At 40.1% G+C, this 27,241-nt stretch overlaps 1 protein-coding gene across 3 annotated transcripts in view; it reads left to right on the top strand.

The window, feature by feature from the left end:
- The window catches only part of LOC100702913 (partitioning defective 3 homolog), a 346,275-nt gene that overhangs the window by 19,260 nt on the left and 299,774 nt on the right, over positions 1-27,241 (top strand). For all 3 annotated transcript variants that reach the window (XM_025910173.1, XM_025910174.1, XM_005471661.4), the window contains exon 2: positions 18,257-18,358. In XM_025910173.1, the coding sequence (XP_025765958.1) occupies positions 18,257-18,358 (102 nt within the window). The remainder of the gene's footprint in view (positions 1-18,256; positions 18,359-27,241) is intronic.

Here is a 27,241-nt window from a genome sequence, read left to right on the forward strand (position 1 = left end):
TCATCAAATGTCTTCTGACTTTAAAACAGTGATTAAAATGTTCTGCCTTTGTTTGTATTGGCAACATGGATTTTATTGTGTTTTTGTTATGCACATTACAGGAACAGCTTATAACACTTTATAAATACATATCCTAGTGTGGGTGTGAATGAGTGTAATTGTTCTAGACAACAAAATAAACTTGTGATCCAAAACTTATTTTACACTTTGCTGCTCTACAAATATCTTAAAGTAGGTTTAAAAAAAACAGAACAAAGAAAACAACATTGAATATATGGAAAATACAACATTATCCCTTTAAACGTAAATACGTTCTGTATAAACTCATCTCTTTCTGTATAAAGCAGTGAAGACTGTATGGTGGGCATCATCAAAGTGACATAGAGATTAATGCAAAAGTGCATTTGCTAACTAAGCTTTTGTCTGGATGCAAGTAATGAAAGATGAAAATACACTGCTTTATGTTTACAACAGAAATGGAAGCATTCATTATCACATCACAATGGCCAACACTGTAGTAGACGAGTGTTTAGTGTTTTTTATTTTTTAAAAAGTGAAAACAGTAAGTATTGTATCACATCAATGGACGTGCTGATAGTGTTCGGTATTAGTCAGGCAAGTCCATTTTCTTTTAAATGTATTGGATAAAAGAGAGGAGCTTAGCCATGTTAAAACCCTGGTGTGGAGCTTTGATCTCTGCAGATGCTCCTTTGCACTAACCTCACCACAGTATGATCATCCCGCCTTTTGAAGCTACCGCTGCAAACACATCACCGCACATTTTTCAGAACCTCTTACCTCTGTCAGTTTGACTTTGGATTGAACATCGCATCAGCTTGTTGGTGCAATTTTCTCTGCAGGGGAAGTTTGAGTGGGGCTTCACACTGTATGTGTGTGTTTGTTTTCATAAAAACGCCAAGCCATTGCTCCTAGCCAAAGAGGCAAAACTCACGATTATTAAAGAGCTACTTTCAATCTGAAGCTACGACAGAAGCATGAAGCTTCTGGTGCTGTTTCAATAATAACACCCTCCACATCGGATATGTAACCCATTTAATTTCAAGGTTCATGCAGTCTACTTAACCTCTTTTCCACCTCTCTTGCGCTTTTCTGTCCATCTGAACTATTGAACGCTTCCTCTGTCCTTGATCTGTTTCCTTTCTGCCTTCTCACTTTCTCTCCTAGGTCTGACTGATGTTACCTCTTTCCAGCCTCGTGCACAACTGCAAAGTAGAAATCTTCCATCACTTACTGGAGTTTGAATCTTTGAAAATCCTGAAATTCTGGATAATTTCCCCGCTTGTCTGTGATGCTTTGGCTTGATTTCATTCATTTAGAAAATTGATTTCAAAATATGTCCAGTTCAAGACATCATGACTGTCCTAATAATGTACTGCTCTGTAGACTTTACATAATGTGTTCTGCCCGTATGAAAAGAAATGAGGCTCAGGTAAAAGCAATATCTCAGTCACAGCCAATGATTTTTGATATTAACTGATATGAGTTTATGTCCATGGTCTCTATCTCTGTCCTTGTTTTCACCTCAGAAAATCTATAAGCTTCTTTCTTTCTTCATTGCTCGCATGGATTACCCCCTACTATAAGTCGGGTTCTTTTAAAAGTATCCGGTATGTTTTTTTCTTCTAGTCTTTCTTAAACTTACACTACTTACTTTCAGGCTTATAACTATGACAAACACACACAACTTCCACCTTTCTTTGTTAGTTTTGGTCCAATCAGCCACTTTTTATCGACCACAAATGCACACTGTTAAAAAGCAGAGCTTTGTTTGACAGCTGGCAGGACATTAATAGAATGTACAAGAATACTTGAAGCCCTACTCCTTACAAATCCATAAACACATCTGGATTTTCTTTTTCCTTTTTCTCTTTAGGCAGCTCTTTGGTTCTTTGTTAACTTCTTCTGGATTTTGGTGTTTTGCTATACTGTGTACTCTCTATAGCTCAGACTGTCAGATGTTAAGGTTTGTGTACTTTGGGTGTTTGCCACAGTGATCCTTTAGAAAGTGCTTTTCATGAGCTTTCTCTGTCTTTGCCCCTTTCCTGTGTCTGAAGCTACTGTGTTACTGTTGAATAATTGCATTTTATTGTGTTTAAATACTGCAGCTTGGGCTTTGTTTATATTAACAGGATTTTTCATGCTCAGAAAGGGGCTTTTAGGGGGGTGACTATACATGTAAGCACAATGATCTGTCTTTACTGAGTACATGTCTCTGCAGTTTCCTGTTATTTCTGACAATTCGATTAAAAAAAAATAAAAAAGCAGTTTGTGTTTGAATAAATGAAACTTCAGCAAAAAAAGCTGGTTAAAGTATTTGTATTAAAATCTTGGGGATTTTCCACACCGTCTTTGGTAGAAGCTTCATTCGAAATAATATATTTTCAATTGCACTGATAGAAGACGCTGAATAAATAGTCTTTTTAGTTTAGGGGAAAAACATGTCCCAAAATATCTTAGAGCCAGAGCTGTCTGTTGGTGAGCTTTTATTTTCTGAGATGATATTGGCCGACCTCAGAAATATTCAAATATTTGTTTATTTTAATTTTTATGAACATAAAGCAGAAAATAATGCTTGAGGAAATTTACTTCTTACTTCTATACAAATACAGGCCATTTACCATTTACCATTTCTAGGTTGGACTGTTGCAAGTCATTATTATCAGTTTGTTCTAAAAACTCCCTCAAAAGCCTTCGTTTGATCTGAAATGCTCCAGTTAGGATACTGAGAGGAACTACAAGCAGAGAGCATATTTCTCCCATACTGACTTCTCTTCATTGGCTCCCTGTGAATTTAAAATCCTCCTCCGCACATACAAGTTCTTGAATAATCAAGATTCATCTTTTATTAAACACCTCATAGTACCATATCACCCCAACCAGAGCGCATCCTTCTCAGGTTGCTTGTGGTTCCTAGGGTATTTTTAAAAGTAGAATGGGAGGCAGAGCCTTCAGCTTTTAGGCCCCTCTACTGTGGAACCGGCTCCCAGTTTGGATTTGAGAGACAGACACCCTCTCTACTTTTAAGATTAGGGTTAAAACTTTACTTTTTGATAAAACATATAGTTAGGGCTGGATCAGGTGACCCTGAACCCTCCCTTAGTTACACTGCAACAGGCCTATATTGCTGGAGGCTTCCCATGATGCACCGAGTGCTTCTTAACTGACCTCTGGCTCTCTTCCACACTGTATCTTTTGTCCTGTTTCTCTCTCCGGTCCCAAGCTGCCCCCCCCCCCCCCTATTAAAAAGGAGTTTTTCCTTTCCACTGTCACTAACTGCTTGCTCATAGGGGGTTGTTGGGGTTTTGTGTCTATTATTGTAGGGTCTTTACCTAATTAAGCTAATTTTGTGCCCAGCAATTGCAGTACAGATGTGGCTTGTGTGGTGCACTGTTTCAATATGTAAGACCAAAGAGCTGCCTTTCCCTCCTGCTGGCCTTCACATGCCAGGGATTTTAATGTGTGCTCTACATATGTTGTTCTTGAACCAACTGAGATTTGGACATACTCAATAAACCGATCCTTTTTTTTGGGGGGGGGGTGAAATGTGAAGTGTGTGTGCCAGACTGGTTGATAGTCATATTTTCTTCTCTGAAAATCATATAAAAATGCAGATTACGGTCATATTTTGCATTCAGAAACTTGATACATGGATACAACGACTATTCCCCAGTATGGGATGCCTGCAGCCTGTTAAACTCTTGTTTCCATAACTGCTGTAGGTAGTTGTGAGCCGCAGTGTTACACTATGAGTTCTGAACTCTTAAACACTACGCAATAAGTGGCATATCATGATGTTTGTTCTACATTTAGATACAAGGCACCTCCTTCTTTAGCCACATAGACACAAATCTTTGAAAACACTACTCTCTGTGCTCCACATCTGCCGGCTGTGAAAGAGCTGTGTGTGCCGTGACATCGCCGCTGCGGGTTGTCTGTTCTCGGTGATTCACCCTGTGCTCTGTGTTTCTCTTGGCCCATATAGACGTCCCATCTGGTGAGCAAAACCTCTGGTCTTAGAACATAATAAACAAAAGTGTGCCAAAATTATGCTGACTGCTGCTTCTATAAGTAGACGAAGAGTGTTCAACGAATTGTACTGAAACAGCAGACCTCGATTTGCAGGGAATGCACTGACTCGTGTACCTTCAGAGGGAGTTTTTTGGTGTTAGACATTGTTTTAGTAGAAACTTGCCAGCTTTAGTCTTTGCTTTGCTAGTTGAAAATGGAATTGCTTTATTTCAAGTAACTTTCATGTATGAAGCATCTTTTTCTGTTGATGTCTGAACCTCGTAGAGTATGTAAAGAAAATGAAACTCTGAAGATGCGTAATCAATAATTAGTATTTCACATCTGCACCAAATGTGACTGTAACTGCTCTCAATCCAAGACTGAACAGATGGCCTGCATGACACATCTCCCCCAGGGCTCTGGTCCCCTACTGGGACCTGGAAGTGCACCATATTTCATGTTGGTACCAGGGCCTACAGTGAAGTGCCCACCCAGCGCCCATATTACAGGGTCCACATGTGACCCATAGTGCATTACCCGCGCCAGCTGGTATGAAATATGTACCAGAATATCGTTGTTTTGCAGTATATAGATAAGATGTAGTTTAACTTGATGTTTTGATTCGGTGCAATATTATGTGGTTTCATTTTCTTTATAATAGTCACATTTCCCTGTATGTTGTGTGCTTATTATTAATAATGTGGTAAATGGACTTGTTCTTATATAGTTCTTTTCTACTCAAAGCATTTTATATATCATGCTTCATTCACACATTCTTACAAGCAGAAAACTCTCAATGGCAGCTGTCCCCAACCTTTTTTGCACCACGGACCGGTTTCTGTCCGACATTATTTTCATGGTCCGGCCTTTAAGGTGTTGCGGATAAGTACAACAAAATAAAACCAGTACCGGTACCAAAAAAAGATTTATTCATAACACACGGGACCCATGGAAACTGAGTTAATGATAAAAACGATTAAAAATAACACTAAAAACCGATAAAAACCCTGAAAGCCATAAATTTCACACCCGAGCCTCAACTGTCACGGCCCGGTACCAAACGACTCACGGACCGGTACCGGTCTGTGGCCCGGGGGTTGGGGAGCGCGGCTCAATGGGACCCAAAAGGCCAAATCTGTTATGGGCTCTTCATTGGCTAGCCTAAATGAGCCCCACAGCGGTTTTCTATGGGCAGCCCACAGTGAATTACCCACAAAATGCTATGGGTCCGATATGCGTTGGAATAGCTCACTGTGAAAACACATATAGGGGCCCAAAGAATAAACCTGCTGTGGGCCCTGTGTGTACATGCGCTTGGGGATCACATGGGGTAATTGTGGGTTTGCCCTGACCACAAAGCTTGACAGTTCATCCACTGGGTAGTGGTTGCTGGGTAGTAGCATTACCATTTACTTTAAAAGAGCGGGTGGTAATGCTAAATCCCTACTTTAGGTTTAAAACCTGCAGGCATTATTTAACCATATTCCGTGTAACAGTTTATATGCAATAGAATGTTTTAAAAGTCAAAAGTCAAAAGATAAAATGTTCATGTTAGTGTTATGATAGATGTTAGACAGATTTTGTCTCTTGCCAAATCATGGAAGTTTTCTGCCAAGTCACACGTGTGTATGGTAGGTATGTCCATGTGCGGTGCTAATAAGCCCTGTCTCAGATGGGCTGAAACTTGCTAGCTGCCCTATCAAGCTACCTGCCTGGCACTGCAGACAGACCGCTAATAAACATGCCAGTAAAAATGTGACGTGCTGATGTGAGCCAAGATGTTAGCTTTTAAGCACACACTCATGTATTGTCTTTCTCACCGAAAAAAAGGTTGGTGTTTATGACAGCGGAACTTTTCTTATTTATCAGATATTACATTCAAATTGCTTCCTGTTCACTAATGAAGCCCTAACCTTCCTAAGCTACTTTTTATAGCCATAGGACTGGTTTAAAAAAGGCCCTCAAATCGAGATGTTCTGTCATTAAACCACCGTCCTGCTTCTCAAACACTGCCACAGCCCGTCTGAAAATGGACTTTTATTATTGATGATAATTGGGTACAATTATTAAACCGCAAAATAGGATCCTCACATTATGCCTTTTTTTTATTTGTTGGTGAAGCCTTCACAGCAGCGGTTTCAGCTCATGCTGAGCCATGAGGCAGCATGTCTGATCTGCACAGACACACACACAAACACACACACACACACACACACCCGACCTGCTTTTTTATGCAGACCAGATGCTCAGCTTTCCACGTTGCACTTAAAAGGGGTGATGGGATGCAGTTGTAGTCCTGGAGAAACAAGGCTTAGGGATCACAAACCCCCTACTCAAGCAAATCACACAGTGAGGGAGACTGCAGAGGTTTATCCAAACAGACTAATCAGAAAGAGCAGGTGTCATTTGACTAAATAATGGCCAGGCTTTTGACTTAAAGGTGCAGTAGGATATTTTTTTCTGGTTCCTTTCTTCTCCACAACTACAATATGAGACTGGCGGTAGTAGTGCATGTGCACGCGTATACACGGAGGCTTTCTGTGTCACTAGGCTGCAGAGTTTGCCTCAATACTGGACAGTCTGTAATCAGCTCAATCCCTTGCTAACCTCTTAACATTAGTGCTGACAATCTTTCAGTGCAGAGGGGGAAAACTGTTTAGTCAAAGACATCAATCATGCTGTTCATGCTTTTTAGCAGATCCGGTCAAAGAACTCATGCTGAAGAGAATATTTTAAAATGAAATTTGTTTAGTTTAAGTGAAACTTGCTTGAGCAACTAGGTGTTACACTTCTAAATGCACTTCTAGTCCGTGTGTAACCTGCTATGTAGTTTCATTTAAGCTTAATGTGGTCTTTTTGTTTTTTTAGTGTAAAGTTGTTTAGAAAATTGTCAGACATGTGTAACTACTGAGCATCAGCTTCTTTTTTTTTTTTCTTTTCTTCTGATGTTTGACTTTAACCAACGCACAACTTTAAGTGTTACTTAAACAGGCATTCAAACAAAAGTTCACCCCTCCTGTTTGTTTGTGTCTCTGTGGGTAGCCAGCCCTCTCTTTCTTACTGCATCTGGGTGGAGTGCAATAAATACTTTAGGAAACAATGTTACATAAAACAAACTTTTATGAACGTTTTGGAATTATCATGTCTGGAACTCCCTAAAATTTATATGTGAATATCCCTTAAACCTTAATTATACAATGAAAGCACTTAAAGTCATTTTGTTCATTTTGAGTTCTCTGAGTCATGCTGGATACGGTGGTTTGAATAATACTTTGCAGCAGGACTCCAGACTGTTCAGGTCTCCTTGCACGTGGACATTGGGTTATCATATTTCTCCCTGCGTCGTACTCTGGAAGCGGACATCAATAATGCACAGACCTTGTAGGTGACTTTGTCTCAGAGGAATAACAGTGTAAGACTTCCATGAGAGCACTAGTTATTTATCCAACTGGAGTCTGCTTCCGCACAGACAGGCTGTAGGTAGCAACAGTTTTAGCGCTGCGATTTTCCTCTTGGAGGCAATTGTTATGCCCTGTTCAGTCTATTTTAGTAAACCAAAACAAACCTGGTCAACTAAACTGGAAAATCAACCCCCACAGGAAAGGATTTGTCTCACCCCCCCAAGTATAATGACAGCCAGCCAAATTAACCAGCGAGTCGATTCGAGTTGAAGAATGCTTTCCTAAACACCCAGTACTTAGCCCTGTGTGATTTAACAGTGTCAGCTCCACAGGGAAATTCTGACTGGACAACATGGACTGCAGAGCTGCCAAAAATATCTGTTAGTTTGCATATGAGGATGATTACACAGCCTAATAGAAGTGACAGGAATCCACGTTTATTCACTGTATTAGCAATCTTAGTATGTGTGGTGTTGATGAACCTTATGTAAGGATTGTGTTAGCTTTTCATTTGAGCACGTTCTTCAACAGCTGCTTCCTTTGAGGCGTGTTTCAGCATCGACACACCCACTCCTCAGCCTTCGTTACAGACAAGGACATGTTAATGATAAAAAGGCATTCCAGGCTATAGAATAAAGGGAAACGCACAGAAACAAAGATACTAAGCACCTATGGAAACACCTTTTTTTCCTCCCAAATACACATGCATGCACTACATGCGACTAAGTCATGACAGTATCCCATTACTGTTCTGTATCTTTTATTCTGCATTTGCTTTACTTTATCGTGACAGAAACAGTTAAAGTTCAGGGAAAGATAAGCAGCTAAGGTGATGGGTGTGTGTGTGTGTCTGTGTGTATGTGTGCAAGAGAAGCAGATAGTGTGACAGTAATGTTTGTTAGTCACTGGGGAAAGCATGCTAACTATAAATCACAACAGTTATTGTGCTACAGAGCCCAAACTGTAAGAGTTGGAGGTTGAGAGGTTGAACCATCAGGCTCATTTAGTGATTCAAAGGGAGGTCTGTACCCCAGAGGTCAGAGGTCACTGCCTAATGCTCGTAGGCTATAAGCCCTTCGGTCAGAGAGTGAAAGGGTGGGGAATGTGTCATCATCTTTTAATGAATTCCTGAAATTTTGGTGAGAAATATGTTTTTACACCACGCTCATCCCTTTAAAAAACAAAACAAAAAAATTGCTGTTAACTCCATTGTTCATAAATGACTTGCAGCGTGACAGAGTCGGGTTAATGTGTGTCTGAAATGTGTAACCACTGTCTGCACTTCCTATGATGTAATAGCCAAGGGGCAGTTGTGGCTAAAATAAGCCTGAATACAGCTAAAGATGTGTTTATCTAAAAATTTACCCCACTGAGTGCTTAGGGTAACCTTCCCAGATAAACCAACCAAATGGAAACTCGACCTGCCTTCCTTCATTTACTCATATAAAGACTGCAATTTTGCTTCATGCTTACAGTTTTCTTTTCACTGAAGTGTTCATCTGCCTCAGGGTCATATTTGGCCTGCATATGTTATGATGATTATTCTCTTCTTTAGATTACTGCAAGGTCAAAAGCAACCATAGAACATATTACACACAAATTCCAAAGGTTTAGTAAGATTTGGGGATTTTTTAAATCTATATGCTCTTTCTTTTGGACTAGTCCTATGCCAAGCACAAATTAATGGGTCAGCAAGGCAGACAAACAGATTTGCACAAGCACACTTCATTAGCTGAAGTCTTATTAGTCAAATGTTTTATCTCTGCTCAATTTGTGAGCAATCACAATTTGGCATGTGATCTGTTTTGTTGAAGGAGTCATGCAGGCGCTATATTTAAATGAAAGTTTCCTACTCCACAAACAGACATGACTGGCTATAACACAACTCAGCATCAAACTTGGATACACGTCGACATTTTATTATCAGAAGACAGCGTGATGGACAAGCAGTGAGCTACTAAAGAGAATTTGTACATACGGTACATTGTAAAACAAGTAGTTAAAAAAATGTAAATGTAACTGTAAATGTAAAGAACACGAGGGAGAACTTTCTGTATTGTAACATATATGGTGACTTATTTAAAAATAAAAATTTAAAAAGTGTGTGCACGAGGCTCAGAAAGAAGCATCACAATGTAAACCTTTGTGTTTATGTGGCTAACTAATCATGTGATTACACACATTCATCTACAGGGGGAAATAATTATTTGATTCCCTGCAGAATTTATAAGTTTGCTTACTTATAAAAAGCGCACAGTTTTTCCTGCTAAGGGTAAAGAACGACTTCACTGCACTGAGGGACCAATGGATGGGGCTGTATACTGTAAAACCTTGAATGAGAACCTCATTCTCTCCTTCCATAAGCCAAAACACTGAATGGGTCTTGGATGGATACTGCCAAGGCAACAAAGGATTGGCTGAAAAAGAAGCACATTAAGGTCACTGAGTAGCCTTGTCAGTCTCCAGACCTCAATCTGATAGAAAATCTGTGAAGGAAGCTGAAGCTAACCTAAAGGATTTAGAGAAGAGTCAGCCAGAATCCCTCCTGAGATGTGCACAAACCTGGTGTTCATTTCTTTTCAAATGAGCAAACTTTACAAATTCAGCATTTGTAAAGTTTCCCCTACTGTATATCTGTTTGGAGAATCATGATTCATAGAGCAGATCTCTATTCTTACCTGGAAGGACAACATCTGATCTTATGGCCAGCCCTTCTGCACAGCTTCGTCAAAGCATTCACTACAACTGTAATTGAATCATGGACTTAATATAAAGACAAAGACCAGAGTGAACAATGTTGCTGCAGAGCGAATTGTGTTTGAATGGCACCTGCAGAACTGTGATAAGATAATGAACGCAGTGTTGTTCTTTTCTGTGACTCCTCTTTTTGGCAGCTGCTTGCATACTTTCATCATATCTCACTCACTTTCTCAGTTTACACAGCAGATGCCATCTTTAGCAGATAAGACACACGGTCACATTTCATTTGTCCCGTAAACTCTGGCTGTTTGTGGTTTGTGAAACTGCAACATCATACTTCTGCCGCCTGTGAGGGATCTTCCCCAAATACTCCACATTCCCCAATGGAAAGTAATTAAAGTGTTGTTTGCATTTTTGGCATACAGAGCTATCCTACTTTCTAAGCTTATTTTGTGTGGCTAACGTGAACTGATGGTGGCTGACTTCAAAAACCTCTTACCACAATGTGATTTGAGCACTCAACCTTCTGGGCTGGAGTCAGATGTGCTATTGTTGCGCTACAAGGTCCTACTGTTGGCCAGGATATTTGAGAAGCCCATCTAGAGGGTGACATTCCCCGGTGGGAATAGGAACTCTTTCAGGAGCTAATGTAGCACTCATAAAACACACACAGGCACATGCTCCTTCTTTCCCACCCTCCCTCACCACGAGCTTCCTCCAGGGCACCAGTCTTTGTGTGGTCTTTGACAGGAACAGGCAATTCACTTCAGCACAAAGACACAGAGGGGTGAAGAAAGCTATTGTCTGGACTTATGTCACAAGTGTGTGGGTGTGTGTGTGCTTGTGACACAGACAACAAACAGCCTCTGTGTTTTCTGTCTCTCACCTTTTTAGGCTGAATCTCAGAAGGAGATATCTGATCGGTGTAGGGTGGCGGCATGTCACTCATTCAATGTGTGGGTGAATAAAGATCAAAAGTGGTTAATCAGGGCCCTGGGACAGGCGCTCAATGCAATATTCATGTGTTGACATCTGATTTAAGCGCAAAAATTAAGCAAATTTGTGTTTGGTTGATTATTTCTTTGTTGTGACAATTTGAAAGTCTGTTTATTTTCCCTTAAATTTGGCTACATTAGTGGAGCAGCAAAGTTGAGTGTGTGGGTTGCCAAACTGCTTTTTCTGCTTCTGATTTGTTTTGAGCTTCTGTTACCCCAGGTGCTCAGGTGCTCAGGTGCCAGATTGGGCCCTGATTGTCACTGATTCTCAATTCTGCCTATGACATTTGGATTGTAGGGTCAAAGTTTTGAGAATGCACAGAGAACGCTTTGCTGATTGCTGCACTAATAGGGTAACAGCTTTTGATGGAGGCAGTGTGGTGGTGTGTGGTGGTATTTCCTTCATGGGAAAAAGCAAGGCTTGTCATCACTGGAGGCGATTTCAATGCAGAAAGTTATCCTGATGAGATTCCGCAATCAGTGGTAATCCCATATTCCCGCAGTCTGGAACTGAACGATATCCTCCAAGATGACACGGCTTGCACCCATAGAGCAAGGTTCATCGATACTACTTCCAGAGTTTGGGAGTGGAGAAGATGAAGTTGCCTGTCTTGACCTCAACCTCAGTGAGCACTTGTGGGATCAGCTTGAGCGTGTCGTTCGTGCCAGAGTGACCAACACAACCACACTGGCTTACTCGGGCAAATGCTGGTTACAGAATGGGGTGCCATCCCACAGCAGTGTATGACCAAGCTGGTGACCAGCATCAGGAGTGATCAAACTTCCATTTTGGCTAGAGGCTAACTTCAAACAGTTTTGGAAAGAAGAGAAGATTAGCTTTATGGAAATATTTGGTGTATCATGGTAGCTTAAGGCATTCAAAACAGGAAAAAAACCCCAGCTCTGCCTGGATATAAGCATTTTGGCAAGAGAGAAAATTCAGGTGGTTTTTGAAAGATGAGAATTCCAAAATAAGCCAAAATTATAAACTATAAATTATAAAGTATAATAGGCCTATAAATCTTGGTCAATAATGAGTTTTACTGCCAAGAAGCCTTGTTACAAGAAATCGATCAAAATAAATTTTCTTAGTATTTGTAAGTTGTTGGGTTTTTTTAGTATAAAAAAAGTCTTTTAAACCTATCAGTCTCCTCCTCGGGAAAACAGGGATCATGTTTAATTCCTGTTGTTCTTATGAAAGTTGATTAGCAAGTCGGGCCTATTTTTCGTTATTGCTACATTGTATCATTAAAGTGAAACCGAATACCCTGTGCTTTCCCCAAATGTTGGTTTTGGCAATGCTACCTAAAGACAGTTCATGGTTCTCATTCTGTAGTGTAACTTCCTTTTCACGGGTTCTTGACTCTAGTGACAGTAATTTAGAAACTTACTGAGGAAACATTTAAACATTAGGCGATAGTATTACTGTAATACAATAATGCCAGCAATGCCTGGTGTTAAAGTTCCCAAGTGTTTGCAATATGTTGAAATACCTGTCAGGTTTCATATTTATGAGTCTCATCTGGCATCTTGTGGTTTCAGTGTGACCTGGTGATCCCACAGACTATCAAAGTATGTGCATCATAATCCTAGTTCTATTATAAAATGATGAAGCACAGTGAAGGGCTTCAGGTTCGTTTGTTCATGACTTACGTGTACCCTTGAAGCCTTTTGTCTTCAACCCGAGACTGTGCAACTGGAAAAAAGATGTCACACTTCCCAAGACAGTGATGTAACTTGCAACCATTCAACACATGATACACTGGTTTCTACAGGTTTTCCATAATCCTACCTGTTTGCATTTTTCACTGTGCTTTTTGTTGACATACATGCCTCAGATTTCACAAGGAGAACAGGGGTTGGACACAGTGGCAAAAGTGAAATTATTGAGACTGGGCAATGAACTTGAAATCAAGTCTGCTATCAGTTTGTGATTGAATGAGGTCAAGTTGGTAATTACATCCGATCTGTTAAAGATAATATGGTGATTAACTGTGATAAATTGGTGGAATTAACAAACATGCTGTTGCAAATCTTTTACCGTCTACATACACAGATTAAACCGAGATTCACACTCACTACTTAGATTCAGAATCTGCCCAGAACCTCATGGATGTAAAACAGGAACTCAGAAAGTCATCCACAAAAAAACTGCAGGATGGCGATTTAACTGCAATATGACGTAGGTGCTCACCAGCCTTGTACTTATATGCAAACATAACTCGAATACAACCAGTTGAGTCAGATCTCCTATTGAAAAGAGATTTGTTGCAGAAGAACTTTGCTAATTGGTGCAGACTGACTTGGGTTGATTGCAACATGTTGGTATTCTTGGCAGCCTGTCTGTGTTTCTGAATTGGGTGGCAAACCTTTGCCAATCTTTCTGAGAGTGATTACAGTCAAACCCAGACCATCATTGCTTGGAAAGAGTTTGTTTCTCACCAGATGAACTGTGCAATCACCTTGTGACTGAAAGTGATAGAAAGCATACTGCCTTTAACAACAGTCCGTAAATGTTTGGGAACCGGGTAGACCAGTTGCCGGACTTTTGGGAGAGAAAAGTTGTCTCATTCTGATCGTATAGGGAATTTAGCAGCTTAAAAGGCCCGAGTCTTTCTCTGTTGTATTCTTTATTTTATGACGTGCCAAATATTTTCAATTGGTTGAAGGTCTGGGCTTCAGATAGGCCACTCTAGTGCTGGGACTCATCTACTATGAAGGCATGCTGTTGTACTAGATGCAATAAAGGGATTTGGATTGTCTTGCAGAAATATGCAGGCCTTCTCAGATAAAGACATCTGAGCAGGAGCATATGTTCTCCTAAAACTGCTTATACCTTTTAGGATTGATGGTGCCTTTGAAGATAAGCAAGCTTCCAATTCCATAGGCAGATAAGCGCTCATGACAAGCCTTAATGGTCCCTCTCCTCTTTAGTCTGGAGGACACGGCATCCGTGTTGTCCAGATTTCCAATTGTCTGACCACAGAACAGTTTTCCACTTTGCCTCCATAGATTTTAAACAAGCTTTGGCCCAGAGAGGACAGCTGTGTTTCTGCATCGTTCCCCACTATGGCTTCTTCTTTGCATGATAGTTTTAACCTGCGTTTATGGATGGCACAGTGAACTGTTTCACAGGTGGTTATTTCTGGAAGTGTTCCTGGGCCCATGCAGTGATTTCCACAACACAATCGTACCAATATGGGGCTTTTTTTTTTTTTGGCCCAATCTTTTGCATGCAGAGATTTCTCCATATTTTCAGATGTTGATGTTATATACTGTATCTGATGAGATATTCAAAGTTTTCACAATTTTACATTAATGAACATTATATGATAAATGTTTGACAATTTGTTGACACTTTTATTTTTATTTCTGAGAATCTCTGCCTCCTTTTTTATATCATGTCACCTTACTGACCTGTTGCCAGTGAACCTCATTAGTAGGAAAACGTTGATCCGGTTTCATTTGACACTGCTTCCCAACGTTTTCATAATTGTGGTTGTACTTTTGCAGGTATGGATTTTGTTCTTTTGACCCATTAAATTTCTCTAAAGTCAAATGAACATGTGAACAATGTTGATTTGCATAATTCGAGATACAAAGATTCTGTCTGCTTCTGGACGGAAGGAGTTCCCGAACCTATTTGGCAAATGGTCTTTCCACTCTCTTGAATTAGGTCCTCTAACTTTCACCTTTGTCTAAGTATACAAAAGTGTGAACTGAAAAATATATAATGAAACGGAATAACCATTTTATCACATAACGCTAGTGTGAGTTTGAGATGACATGCTGATTTAGCTGCAGAGAGCATGGTAACAAAATGAGCTGACGCTGACTGCTGAGCGTGCTATCAGTTTATCAACTCTGTGGATATCCTCCTTAGCTGTTGTTACTGTTGTTGCTTTGCTCACAATGCTTTCTTTGTTGGAAGGTCCTGGTCGTTCTGATTGTCCTCAGTCCAAATGTACTGGTCTCTAGTTCAAAATCTGATCGAGCCCTTATATTTTTAAATGGGATATTCATAATAAAACGGCTTTGCTCAAGTACATAGTGGATTGCTAGTGGTTCACTTACAGAAGGTCCATGATGGCATACCAGTTTACTGCATACCAGTCTTTACACTTTAAGTAACTGTTTGTTTTTCCATTAGAGGTAAAAAGAGAACACAGAAAATCTTAAGTATAAGTGATGGTGTTTAAGGGAAGGCTCACGAAAAGCTCAATGGCATGACAGATCGTTGACACTGTCAGACATCATTAAAGGAAAAATAACAGGGTGTTTAAATCCAAATACGTCAGTACCATGCTCAAGTTGCTAATGCGATGCTGTATATTCTCAGCTGTGGAGCAGGGCTGCAGAACGAAAGAAGAGAAGTAATACTAAGAAGTAGGTTAAACAGGGGATTTCACCATTTAGATGTGGGTTGTGTTTTTTGTGAGCCGAACGGTTAACATGACCAGCCGTGTCTTCTTAAGAGCTCTCACTGCTTACATGTAGGTAAGCGGTGAGGCCATCCCATAGCTGGAGTTTAGCTGAGATCGAAGTATTTACACCAAACCCTTTGTAAAACACAGATTTAAGAGATGTGGCTCTGATGAACCAAAGAACAGTGATGCAAGGCTGGAGTGTAACTGTAAGTAAAATCTAAACAGTGTTTGTCTGACTCAGTTTTTTCCTCATCACTTCAGAGTATTTCTGGAATTAAGTTGTGCGGCTGAGCTTCTCTCAGAATTATGTTTGTTCCCCATAATCTCATCTGAGCAACAAGTCTGGAACAGTACAAGCAGCATGACAACATTTCAACATTTTTTCTTTATTGCTCTGTAATGCTGGCAGTCAGTTTGTGTTTTGTAATTGCTTTTATTGTTATTATACTATTACATATGGGTTAATTTTAAACACAGTCCATATATACATTTGTATTTGCTTTCTGTAATGGCTAACTGATTTTATTGTGTTGGCCATTAATAAAATAGCAACTATCTCCTGAGGCCTTCATGTATTTTTGTCTTGTCATTTGTAAGCAACTCGATGAACTCGCCATCTTTTCCCTCTTAATAACCTCAAAAGGAAGGAAAAATACCACACAGTCATTCCCCTCACGATTTGGACCATTTTCCCTGGTGTACCGCACTGGAGCTCAGTACAACAAGGATGTGCATGAAGGCATTTAACCACAGTCCTTAAGACAGCTCAGTTTGGTGGGAATGCATAAGTGGGGAAGCGGAGAGAAGGAAATGGTGAGAACAAAATCCAGACAAAAGAGTTAGAATATTCTTTCATAACGTAGCGAAGGAGGAAGGACGATCACTGAGCTCAGTGGTTTCTCCTTACCCTCCTGTCTGGCTGGGCTATCATGCTCCAGTGCTTGTAGGCTATGAACTGGGCAAAGCCGAAACGTGGGAGGGTGACATGGATCGAAGAAGACAAATAAAGCTTTTGATTTCAAAGTAAGCTGAACCAGTACAGATAAACATGAAATCTTCCATGAGGTTGTTTGTACACAAACCCACAGTCATGTCATGTGAAGCTGTTTTACATAGCTTGTTTCCATGTCAGGCTACACAGTCCTGTACAGACAAAATGAGGTAACTACATTTGCCAAGCCTTAAATTGCCAAAAACCATAGGAATGCATAATAATTGTTAAAACTGCTGAATCAAGGTCAAAATCAAGTAGTGCAGTAACTGAGTTCTTCTTTAGACATCTGCCTAGCTAGCTAAAGCGTGGCAGTTAAAGCTAAAACTAACAGAAATCTAAGGTGCCTGCCCAACACGTGGCACCAAAACGGCTTCAGTGCACCCTGGCGTTGAGTCTGCACGCATCTGGAAGTCTCTCAGAGGAAATGCACGTTTCGCCATTCTTCCAAAAGATTTTCCATTATTTTGTGTTTTGATGATTGTAGTTTTAGAGGATTGTGGAGCTGCCGAACACGAAATCTTCTGTATTTATATCAGTGCTGTGTGCACAGATGTTGTATTCCATTAAATTCTGGAGCATAATAAAACAGCAGTTTTTTACTAGTTGAAAAGAAAGCTGAAAGAACATGTGTTCCTTCTCTTTTAGGTATTAGTTTTACTTTGGACTGAAAAAAACTTAAAATAGAAACATTATAAATATACAATTTTTCACCCAGCTTGAAATTTAGTCCCTGTTCTCGACTTAACTGCTTCTATAATTCTTCTGATGGAGTGAATAGTGCAAGAGAAGTGGTCTGCATTTGAAAAAGGCGTAATAATAATAATACTAGTCAGGAGTAATCTGAGTTTATTATTGCTCCACACACCCACTGTTAGACAGTACTGGAGAAACCTTAGGAATGCTCACACGTACAAGTGCCTTTGGTACCCACAGGTACCCACAGACACACTATCTTGTGCTGCTGGCTCTAAAAATATCTTGTATTATTCATTCTTTCTTTCCTTCCTTCCTTCCTTCCTTCCTTCCTTCCTTCCTTCCTTCCTTCCTTCCTTCGGTGTTGTCCGTTAGGTTGTAATACCCCAAAATAAAAAATGCTAATGAATGCTGTCTGACTGTCAAGTGGACAGTTACAGTGAATGGGGTAATGCTCCACTTTTGGGGCTTTCAGACAACAATTCTGACTCGTATACTCTCGGACAGGACAAAGGGAAGAAAAGGAAAAACAACAAAAAAACCTAAAAAAGCAAGCAGGATTATAGATATAAACCGTGCTGTTTTATCGGGTTCTTTGCTTGCATACTGATATCCTGCAAAATATTTAAAAATATGCAAACAGGGGTAATGTTTTTTTTTCCAATCACATGCATTCCCTTTTCTACATCGACATGGAAATATTGTGAGGCATATGCTTAGTTTGCAGGCCATCCAGCAGGGGATTATAATATTTCATAACCGCTATCATGATGTCAATCCATAACTATGTCAGAGCTCCTGTGTGCCAGCTGACTGGATCATGATATGAACCACATGGTGATCAGATCAGCTGATTGCTACAGTCACAAGCTCCTAATTCATTCGGTTTGGGAATCCTATTATAATATATATGGCTTTACGTTCATAATGCTACAAATCCTGATTCTATATGGTACAAATCGAGCTGATCTCATTACACAGATAATACTTTAACTCTTTTTTTTTCTCCTCTCCTAGGACCCCAGCTACTGGGTTCAGGTGAACAGGTTGGAACATGGCGATGGCGGCATTTTGGACCAGGATGATATGCTATGCGATGTGGTGGATGACAAAGATAGGGTGAGTCGAAGTCGGTGTTAGATTGCGAGAAAGAATGTATTTGCATAGCTTATTGCAGATTGTATTTGTTTATTTGCCACACTGTCCTGTTATTCTATCTCTTATTTTCATTCAGCCTTGTAGGCAGAAAAAAAATATTATCTGAACTCTAAAATGTTTGTGCATAAAGCCTTGGCCATACTACAAAGGTTTCACTGACATGTGCTTATGATTACACCTGCCTGCTTTTGCTGTCATCGTTGCTAAAACCTTGCAGTGCAGCAAACTGCTGCACCACCACGTTCTCTGTTTAATCATTTCAGCCTGTTGGAAGTACTCTGCAGATTTTATATTTGCAGACTGTTTTACATTCAAGGCTCCACTTTGTGTGCAAGGAGGCACTGTATTTCTGTGTTTACTGATATTCAGTGCATCCACAAATTATTCACTTCTTCCACATTTTGTCCTGTTACAGCCTTATTCCGAAATGGGTTACATTATTTTTCACCTCAGAATACTACACACAATACTCCATAATGACAAAGTTAACAAAGTTTGCATGGAATTCTTGCAAAGTTATTTAAAAACCAAAAAAAGAAAATATGTAACATGCACAGAAGTGTTAACAGCCTTTTCCATAAGACTCACATTTGAGCTCAGGTGCATCCTGTGTGCACTGATCATCTATCAGATGTTTCTACAACTTGTTCAGAGACCACCTTTGGTAAATTCAGTTGATTGGACATGATTTGGCACTGTTAGCCATGGAACCTACTGTATAAGGTCTCATAGTTAAGAGTGCATGTGAGAGCAAAAACCAAGCCATGAAGTCCAAGGAATTGTCTGTAGACCACCAGAAGGACTCCAGGCCAGAGTAGAGAAACTACATTCTCCGGCCTGATTAAACAAAGATTGAACTTTTTTTTTGCCTGAATGCCAAACTTCATGTCTAGAAAGGGAACCTGCTTGATGCCATCTCTACACTGAAGCATAGTGGTGGCAGCGTCATGCTGTGGGGATGTTATGCAGCGGCAGGATCTGGAAGACTAGTCAGTGTCAAGGGAAAGATCAATGCTGCCTTGACGATAACCTGCTCCAGAGTGCTCTAGACCACAGATTGGTTGAAGGTTTATCTTACAACAGGACAATGACCCAAAGCACACAGCCAAGATAACAAAGGAGTGGCTTTGGGACCACTCTGAATGTTGAACCCTGTTGAACATCTCTGGAGAGATTTGAGAATGGCTGCTAAGCACCGAAGCTTGGGAGGGTCTGCAAAGGAGAATGGAAGAAACTACCCAAAAACAGGTGTGCCAAGCTTGTAGCATCATGATCAAATGTGCTTCAACAAAGTATTGAGCAAAGGCTGTGAATGCTTATGTGCTTGTTATTTTACTGTGTTTCAGTTTTAATATATTTGCTAGAATTTCAAGCACAGTTTTCGCTTTGTCATTATCAGATATTGTGTGAGGAAATTTAATGTTTTGGAATAAGCCTGTAACACGTGGAACAAGTGAAGCCCTGTGAATTCTTACCAGATGCACTGGGAGATTGTGTGGGCAAAATCTATGAGGCTTTATGACATCACACTACCCACCCCTCCCCACCCACTAGACAAGTGTAAACGATTACCCACAGCCCCACTGCCTCCTTCCCATGGGAACAGTGTTGGCTACACCTGAGTCACTAGCTCTGTGGTTTTAATGTGTGCCATAAAAATGACTGCTTTTCAGGTCATTTCAATTATTAAATGAAATCATATTGCAAGCAGTTGCAGATGGTTAGTAACTTGAAATCATTTAAAATAAATTCCCATTCACTGCAAGAACATTTGTCAGCTACTATTAGTCACTGCAGTTTATCCTGTGTTGGCATCATGTGGATGATTGATCCGGTGTTCACACCTTTTCAGAGATGTCTTCCACCAAAGCTAACAAGGCCACCACACATTAAAAAGGCAATGAATCATCCAGGTTTCAATTGAACATGTAATCTTTAATTCCTATCTGCTCTGTTTTCTTTCTCTGTCTGATGCCCTGGAGCCAGCGTTATCACTGAAATCTGATACTATATCTTTCTCAGCAACACTGTGTTTTGTCCCCCTGTTTTATGGTAAACAGATCGCTTCCCACAGCAGATACTGTGATGTTGAGCAATTCTGCAAAGCTAGGTGACATAGTTGGTTCTTTCTCTTTGATGCGCACATGCTTTTTGATCTCGTGTGGACATTTGTGCGAGGATGAGACATAGTGTGTTTCAGGCAGCTATACACCTCTATACACCTGACAATGACTATGTGGTGGGTGCCATGGTTACACATCAGGTGGGATCAGTGGGGAGAGCAGCTGTTTTACACCTGCTGCCTGAAACACTGATTTCTAATTTAAAAAAAAATTCTTCTCTTATTTTACTTCTGTGGTATTTGGAAAAATGCAAAGAAAGAAGAAACAAATGTGGCAGCTATCGTACATCCTGTATACATTTTTGACTTTTCAAGAGCCTCAGTTTGTTCTGATGCTGTGATTCCTGCTCCCCCTGGTGGTCATACAGCATAAGTACCTTCTCATTGACAGCAGAATAGAGAATTTAGGGAAAAAATGAAATTTGCTGACATAACATTTTTAGTTGCCTTGCTGATTATTTTTTTTTTATATTTTCATGTAACTGTCAGTAGCTAGTTCTAACAGGTTAGCCTGCTCTACACCTGTGGTAGACATTCAGCCTAAAAAGTAAACAGTGACTCTCTGGTCACAAGACCAACATGCTGTAGTAATACTGTGTTGATAGTTACCAAATGACAGAGTGCAGTGTCAGAAAGTCAGCTGGCAGTCGACTGGAACAACCAACTTCAAACTGGTGGAACAGCTCTCCGTTTGAATGACTTTATCTCGTTGTGTGGGTGTTTGCTCCTTTGTGTGTCTGTGTGTGTGTGTGTGTGCAGCTGTAGAGGTAAATCCAGTCTGTCCTGTTCTTTCCCTAATCTACTACCCCTCCTTCTTTTACTGTCTAACCTCCTAACAAGCCCATTTTAACCTGGTAATGACAACACATTCTTATATTTGTGAATACTTCCAGGGCAGGAAAACACTTGTGCTGTACAAACGTTAGGTGTTCTCCTGATATATGTGAACCACAAAGCTTTGTGCTATGTTGTTTGAATGAATGTGTATGTGCAAATGGCATAGTCCTTTTGCAACCGAGATTTGTAGTCAGACGTGCTGCTGATGTTATAAGCTTCAGCAGAAGTTTTCCAGCTCTGTGTTTCTTTCCGTTTACTCTCTGACATGTCACATTGGTGCAGTTCAAACAGGACTATTAGTCAGGAATTTGGGAGACATCACAAATAACCTGCGCCCTTGATAAACATGGTCCTGTCCATTTCAGTCTGTGCATATTCTGGTTAATAGCCCACATAGCGTGTCTTTAGTACCGTATCATTGCCAATGAACTCCAAAGTCAAAGTTCAGTGTTTAAAATGGAGTTTAAATGACATAATTTAACTGTAAACCAAACCAAATGACATAATTTAACTGTAAACCAAACCCTTTTGTTAAGTTCAAATCTCGAATCATTCTGAAATATGTATAATAATATTCAACACTATAAACCCACCACACCTGTAGATAAAACCTCCACACAAACCTCTTGATTGGTTACCGCTGTTTGTTTTTCTGTCAAGAGGACCGGACTTCAGTCGTCTCTAACAAAACATCAGACTGATGCTGCTAATTTTCTCCATGTTTGCTGTTTATAATTTGCAGATGTTTGTAACGATTTCTGTGACATGTAAATGCAAAAAACTGAATTTTAAAGACGTTATCGTGACACGGGAAATAAAAATAGATTGTCAGAAATAAAATACATGAATTGGAAATGCACTGCTGCCAAAGGTGGATGGCCTAAAGCTATGTAGGGAGGGCACTGCTGTAGCTCACTGCTCACCCATGTGCCCAAGGCTGCTGCAGGGTTTTCCTGTGTGTTATTCGCCTTTCCTACCAATAAATCTTAAAATAAATGTTGGGAAAGCAACCTGTAGAATATTCAGGAAAAACAAATGTTGTGTATATAATAGGAAAAATGGGAAATATGATGCAGATTACCCATGATGGTGATGTCCACCTATTGCTTGAATAACATATTTTGGAACATTTCTGATCAGAAAAAGCACAATGATGTCTCTTTATGTAGAGTGGACAATATTAAAATGTCACAACAGCAGAGATTATGTTCCTGCTTATCTTAAATAAATCCAGGCCTTTCCCTGCTAATCAGAACGGATACAGGTATTAAGTGCATTTGGAAAGCTATGAAAGAGTTATTCATGGAGTTGGTGTGAGGGTTGATCTGTTTGATGAAGTATGGAGTCAGATCTTTGAGCAGTGGAGGGATATGAAGGGCTGACACAGTTGGTCTTTTTGAATGTGTTGGATGTTCAGACTTCTAAGCTTTTCTTCTTCATCATGTTTGGTGCCTTTTTTCCTTGGTTTTCTCATTAAGGCTCATTTTTTGGTGCTTTTTAAGAAAAAAATCAATTAGACAGGTCGTATCATAGATATTATTCTGTTGTCTTCATCTTCAAAAAATAGAACTGCGTATGTGCATGCATCTATGCGACTGGAATTTCAATGTGAATGTGTGACTAAAGCATGAATGATCTCACTCCTTTCAAGTTTCGGTGGCTCTACCGTTAGGAGCACGTCATGTCCTCCCAACAGTGCTCTGTGTGTGTGTGTGTGTGTGTGTGTGTGTGTGTGTGTGTGTGTGTGTGTGTGTGTGTGTGAGAGAGAGAGAGTGAGTGATATCTGGCTCAGGTTCAGCAGTCAGATTATCATGCTGTGATTCATGTGCAGTCATAGAGCTGCATGCTGCAGCCTGTCTGTGTCCGCTCCATAGATCTTCATACTGATCAACAGCTTCCATTTCACATGCATGAGGTGTACGAGTGTATTTGTACAGCTGGGGTGTTTTTGGTTTTGTGTTGCACACATGACCCTGTTGCTGATCTCAGTTTGTTTCAAGTGTGAAGCTGAACTTCATGTCTTCATTTCTTCCTTTAAAAATCATTCTGATACAATGATAGTGACGTGTTGGAGTTATTTTTAGATTTTAGATATTATTAAGATTACTCTATGACTGAAATTTACGCTGAAGTCAGTAGTCAGATCAGTAATCTCCTAACAATATCACTTGTATTTTTGTCTATTACTAATAATCTCTGCTGTTGTACTATTATCTAGTATACTGCAGTAAAGCTAACACATTAATGGCTCATTTACATTTGATAGCAGCTTCCACACTGGCTTTTTGGTGCACACTGCCACCACCTGACTGAAGTGTATTATGAGCAGTAGGTTAGCAGCTACAAAGCTCATTTTGATTTTTCCACTGGAACAAATTAGGATCAGAAGACTGTGTGTTGAAATCATATCCAAACTGTTCATTTGCAGGTGCAAAACAAGCACAAGAAAAGCATTTGTCTGTCTGCACATTTATTGGCTCCCTATGTGATCAGGGCTTTTGTGCATTTAATATTAAAAAGATTCCAGAAAGGGAAAAAATTATAATAAAAACTAGCTACTCCAGTACTATGAATAGCAAAATAATAATAATAATGATACTTTTTGCCAAGTAAATAATAATTATTTTTGCTATTCTTAGCAAAAATAAGTATCAAGTATTAACTATTCTGACACCATGATGGTATGGGATCTCTGTAACACCCAATAAAAACCTAACAATGTTTTCATTGTTCTTTAGGAGTTTTTAGGAGTTTAAAAAAATGTGTTAACAGGTTTACCCTCGTTGGGATACTGAAGGATAAAACAAAAAGTGCAAATATGTTCAAATCAAAGTTTCTCATTTAGATTTTATTTGAATATGAAACACGTGAATGAGATGCGTAAATAGGGCCTTGGTTGTGCTGTTTATGTGCACTCACAGACCACTTCATTTGGTACACTGTTTTACTGCTCATAAGTTCAAATATCTAATCAGCCAATTATATGGCAGCCATAGCATTTGGAGATTTAGACATGGTCAAGTTAAACTGCTGAAGTTCAGCACTAGCATCACAATGGAGAAGAAAGGTGATTTTAAGTGACTTTGTGGTGGTGGTTGTTGGTGCCAGTTGAGTGGGAGTATTTTAGAAACTGCTAATCTACTGGGATTTTCCCACACAGCCATCTGTAAGACTTGCAGAGAAAGGTCTGAAGAAGAGAAAATATGCAGCGAGCAACAGCTCCCTGGATAAAACTGTCTAGTTTATATCAGAGATCAAAGGAGAATTGCCAGATTGCTTTGAGGTGACAGGAAAGCAACAGTAACTGGAATAACCACTTGTTACAATGTATGCAGAAGAACATGACCAACATGTCTAACCTTAAACATGATGGGCTACAAGACCACATCATCTCTTCTTGTGTCAGCCACCAACAGGACATTTATACTAGAGAATAAAAGATTAGAAAAACAATACCTGGTCTTGAGTCGTGATTTGTGTTGTGACGTTCAGATCGTAGGGTCAGAAAGCATGGATCCATCCTACCTTATCAATGGTTCATGCTGGTGGTGATGTAATGGTGGTGGAGATTTTCTTGCCACACATTTGGGGTTGAGCATTGTGTAAACACAGCCTACCTGAGTAATGTTGCTAACCATGTCCATCCTTTTATGACCCCTCTGTACCAACCTCTGATAGCTGCTCCAGGCATGTCACAAAGCTCAAATCAAACTGGTTTCTTGAACCTGACAATGAGTTTACTTTACTCAAACGGCCTCCACAGTTACCAGATCTCAGTCCAATAGAGCATCTTTGGTCTATTCTGCAGCAAGGCTGCGAAACTGTTGTGTCAGTAGGGACCAAAATATATGAGGAATGTTTGCCATAAAGAATTAAAGGAATTCTCAAAGCAAAAAAGGGGTTTGATCAAGTACTAGCAAGGTGTACCTAAATGAAGTAACAGGTGAATGTATATATGTTGATACATAGGATTTAGTAAAGAAAGCTCAGTCAAGTCACTCAAATGTAGCTTGACTTTAGCAGGGCTGAATTAGGGTCATGGCAATAAGTACTAAGATACAAACACAAGACAAGTCAGTGGTAAAGAGGAGTGGGTAAACTCTGATGTAGCTCTGCCTTAGGGTAAACTCTGAAAAATGAATTCTGGTAGCCATCGAATTGCTGCTTCACAGCTAGAAATGACTGCGATGTAGGCACTTTACGCATACACCAGATGTCAGTGCGGCAATTAGAAAGGCTTCTGGTTGGAAGATGGCCTTAAGTAAGAAATTCACAATATGTGCCTGATGAAATGAGTTCATAAAAGCAGGAAATGTCTGTGATATGGCCAATTAAATGAAATTAGATTCAACTTAAATGCTCATTACAGGGAAATGAGTCTACTACATTAGCGATTACAATGCTGTATTATCTGTCAAAATTGTTGTGGCACTAGACAAACGTATTGTCTGATTACCGACTACAGAGTTCTTTGAGCTAAATGGTGAATCAAATGAATTACAGATCTTCATTTCATTAGGAGAAGGATGGAACATGCAAAACATGGGCCTGTATATGCCATGGTTATGCTGAGAGGCAAATCCAGTTTAATAGTTCACATCTCATGGGAGACATGAAGCTGCAACTGTGGCATGAAAGAAAGATGCTTAACTGGGATACTCAAGTACAGTATGAACTCTGTCATGTCTGTTCCTACATTCCTCTTTATTACCTTTCAGCGCTTCAGTTTTCCAGCTCCGTGTTTCTTTCTGTTTACTCTCTGACATGTCACATTGGTGCAGTTCAAACAGGACTATTAGTCAGGAATGTGAACAGGGTAAATCTGTTCACATTATACCTTTAGACTCAATAAATGAAGATAATTCAAAGGACGTTGTTCCCCTTGTCGCTTAAAGGCTGGTTCTTCCTCGTTAACAGAGGTGAGACAAAGTGAGCCTGTCCCTGGGCTTAATGAGTGCAGGGGGTGAAGGGTGATTCCTTAAGCCATTAACAGGAAAAAGTCATTATAGCTGAGGTACCTGAATCAGCAGTGTGGTGTTTTGTGTTTTACAGCAGGTGCGTGCAGACGCAGAGCTGCAGTTGAGCAGGTATTGCAGTGACACTTGTGAACCACAAAGAGGCGCTCAAGCCTAGGTTATGGTGGTTCTCCCTATTGTCTGTATCCCGCCTGCTGCACAAATGAGTTTTGTTTTGTTTTTTTGTTCCTAGGGATGGGTGCCGGCCTCAGAGTGACAGGCACGTGGCATTTCCTAAAAGAAAAAGAGATGTAGCCTGACTGTCCAGACTTGACTGCTTTCTTCTTTTGTTGCTAATGTGTCCTGTTTATAATGAATATCACATCCATGGTCTCTGTGGTTGAGCCCCTTGGACAATTGGCATTTTCTTGGCCCCTGAAGTTGGCATTGCCATGGCAACGCCAGTCGAGTGCCAAGTGGGCACCTGTGCTGGGTCGAGATCAAGCCGTGAGTGAAATTAGCCAAGGCTAAAGCAGGGTCCCAGCAGCTTCCCCTGGTACCAGAGCACTGCCAGGGGAAATCAAAGACTAATTACTCTGTTTGTCTGTGTGTGTGTGTGTGTGCGCGCGAGTGTGTGAACAAGGCCTGTTTGTTGGCATACGTTGAAGACTGTATGGTTGGACTGTCTCTGAGATTCCAGACTTGCACTAAGCTGCATTTATTCTTCTCTTTTTCTGGACATCTTGAGTTTAGCTGATGTTGTGGTTAATTTGACTTGTGTAGTACTTCATGAAAGATTTAAAAATCCACTGAGACCAGTTTGATTTTTGCAGTGGAGCATGATAAAGTTTCCTCTGTCTCTGCTTTAAAAGTAGAGACTAAATGCCCAAACGTGCATGTGGCTTTGGCTCAGTTTGTAGAGAAGGTCGT

Source organism: Oreochromis niloticus, linkage group LG9 (genome assembly GCF_001858045.2).
Source record: "Oreochromis niloticus isolate F11D_XX linkage group LG9, O_niloticus_UMD_NMBU, whole genome shotgun sequence".
NCBI classification, from domain to species: Eukaryota; Metazoa; Chordata; class Actinopteri; order Cichliformes; family Cichlidae; genus Oreochromis; species Oreochromis niloticus.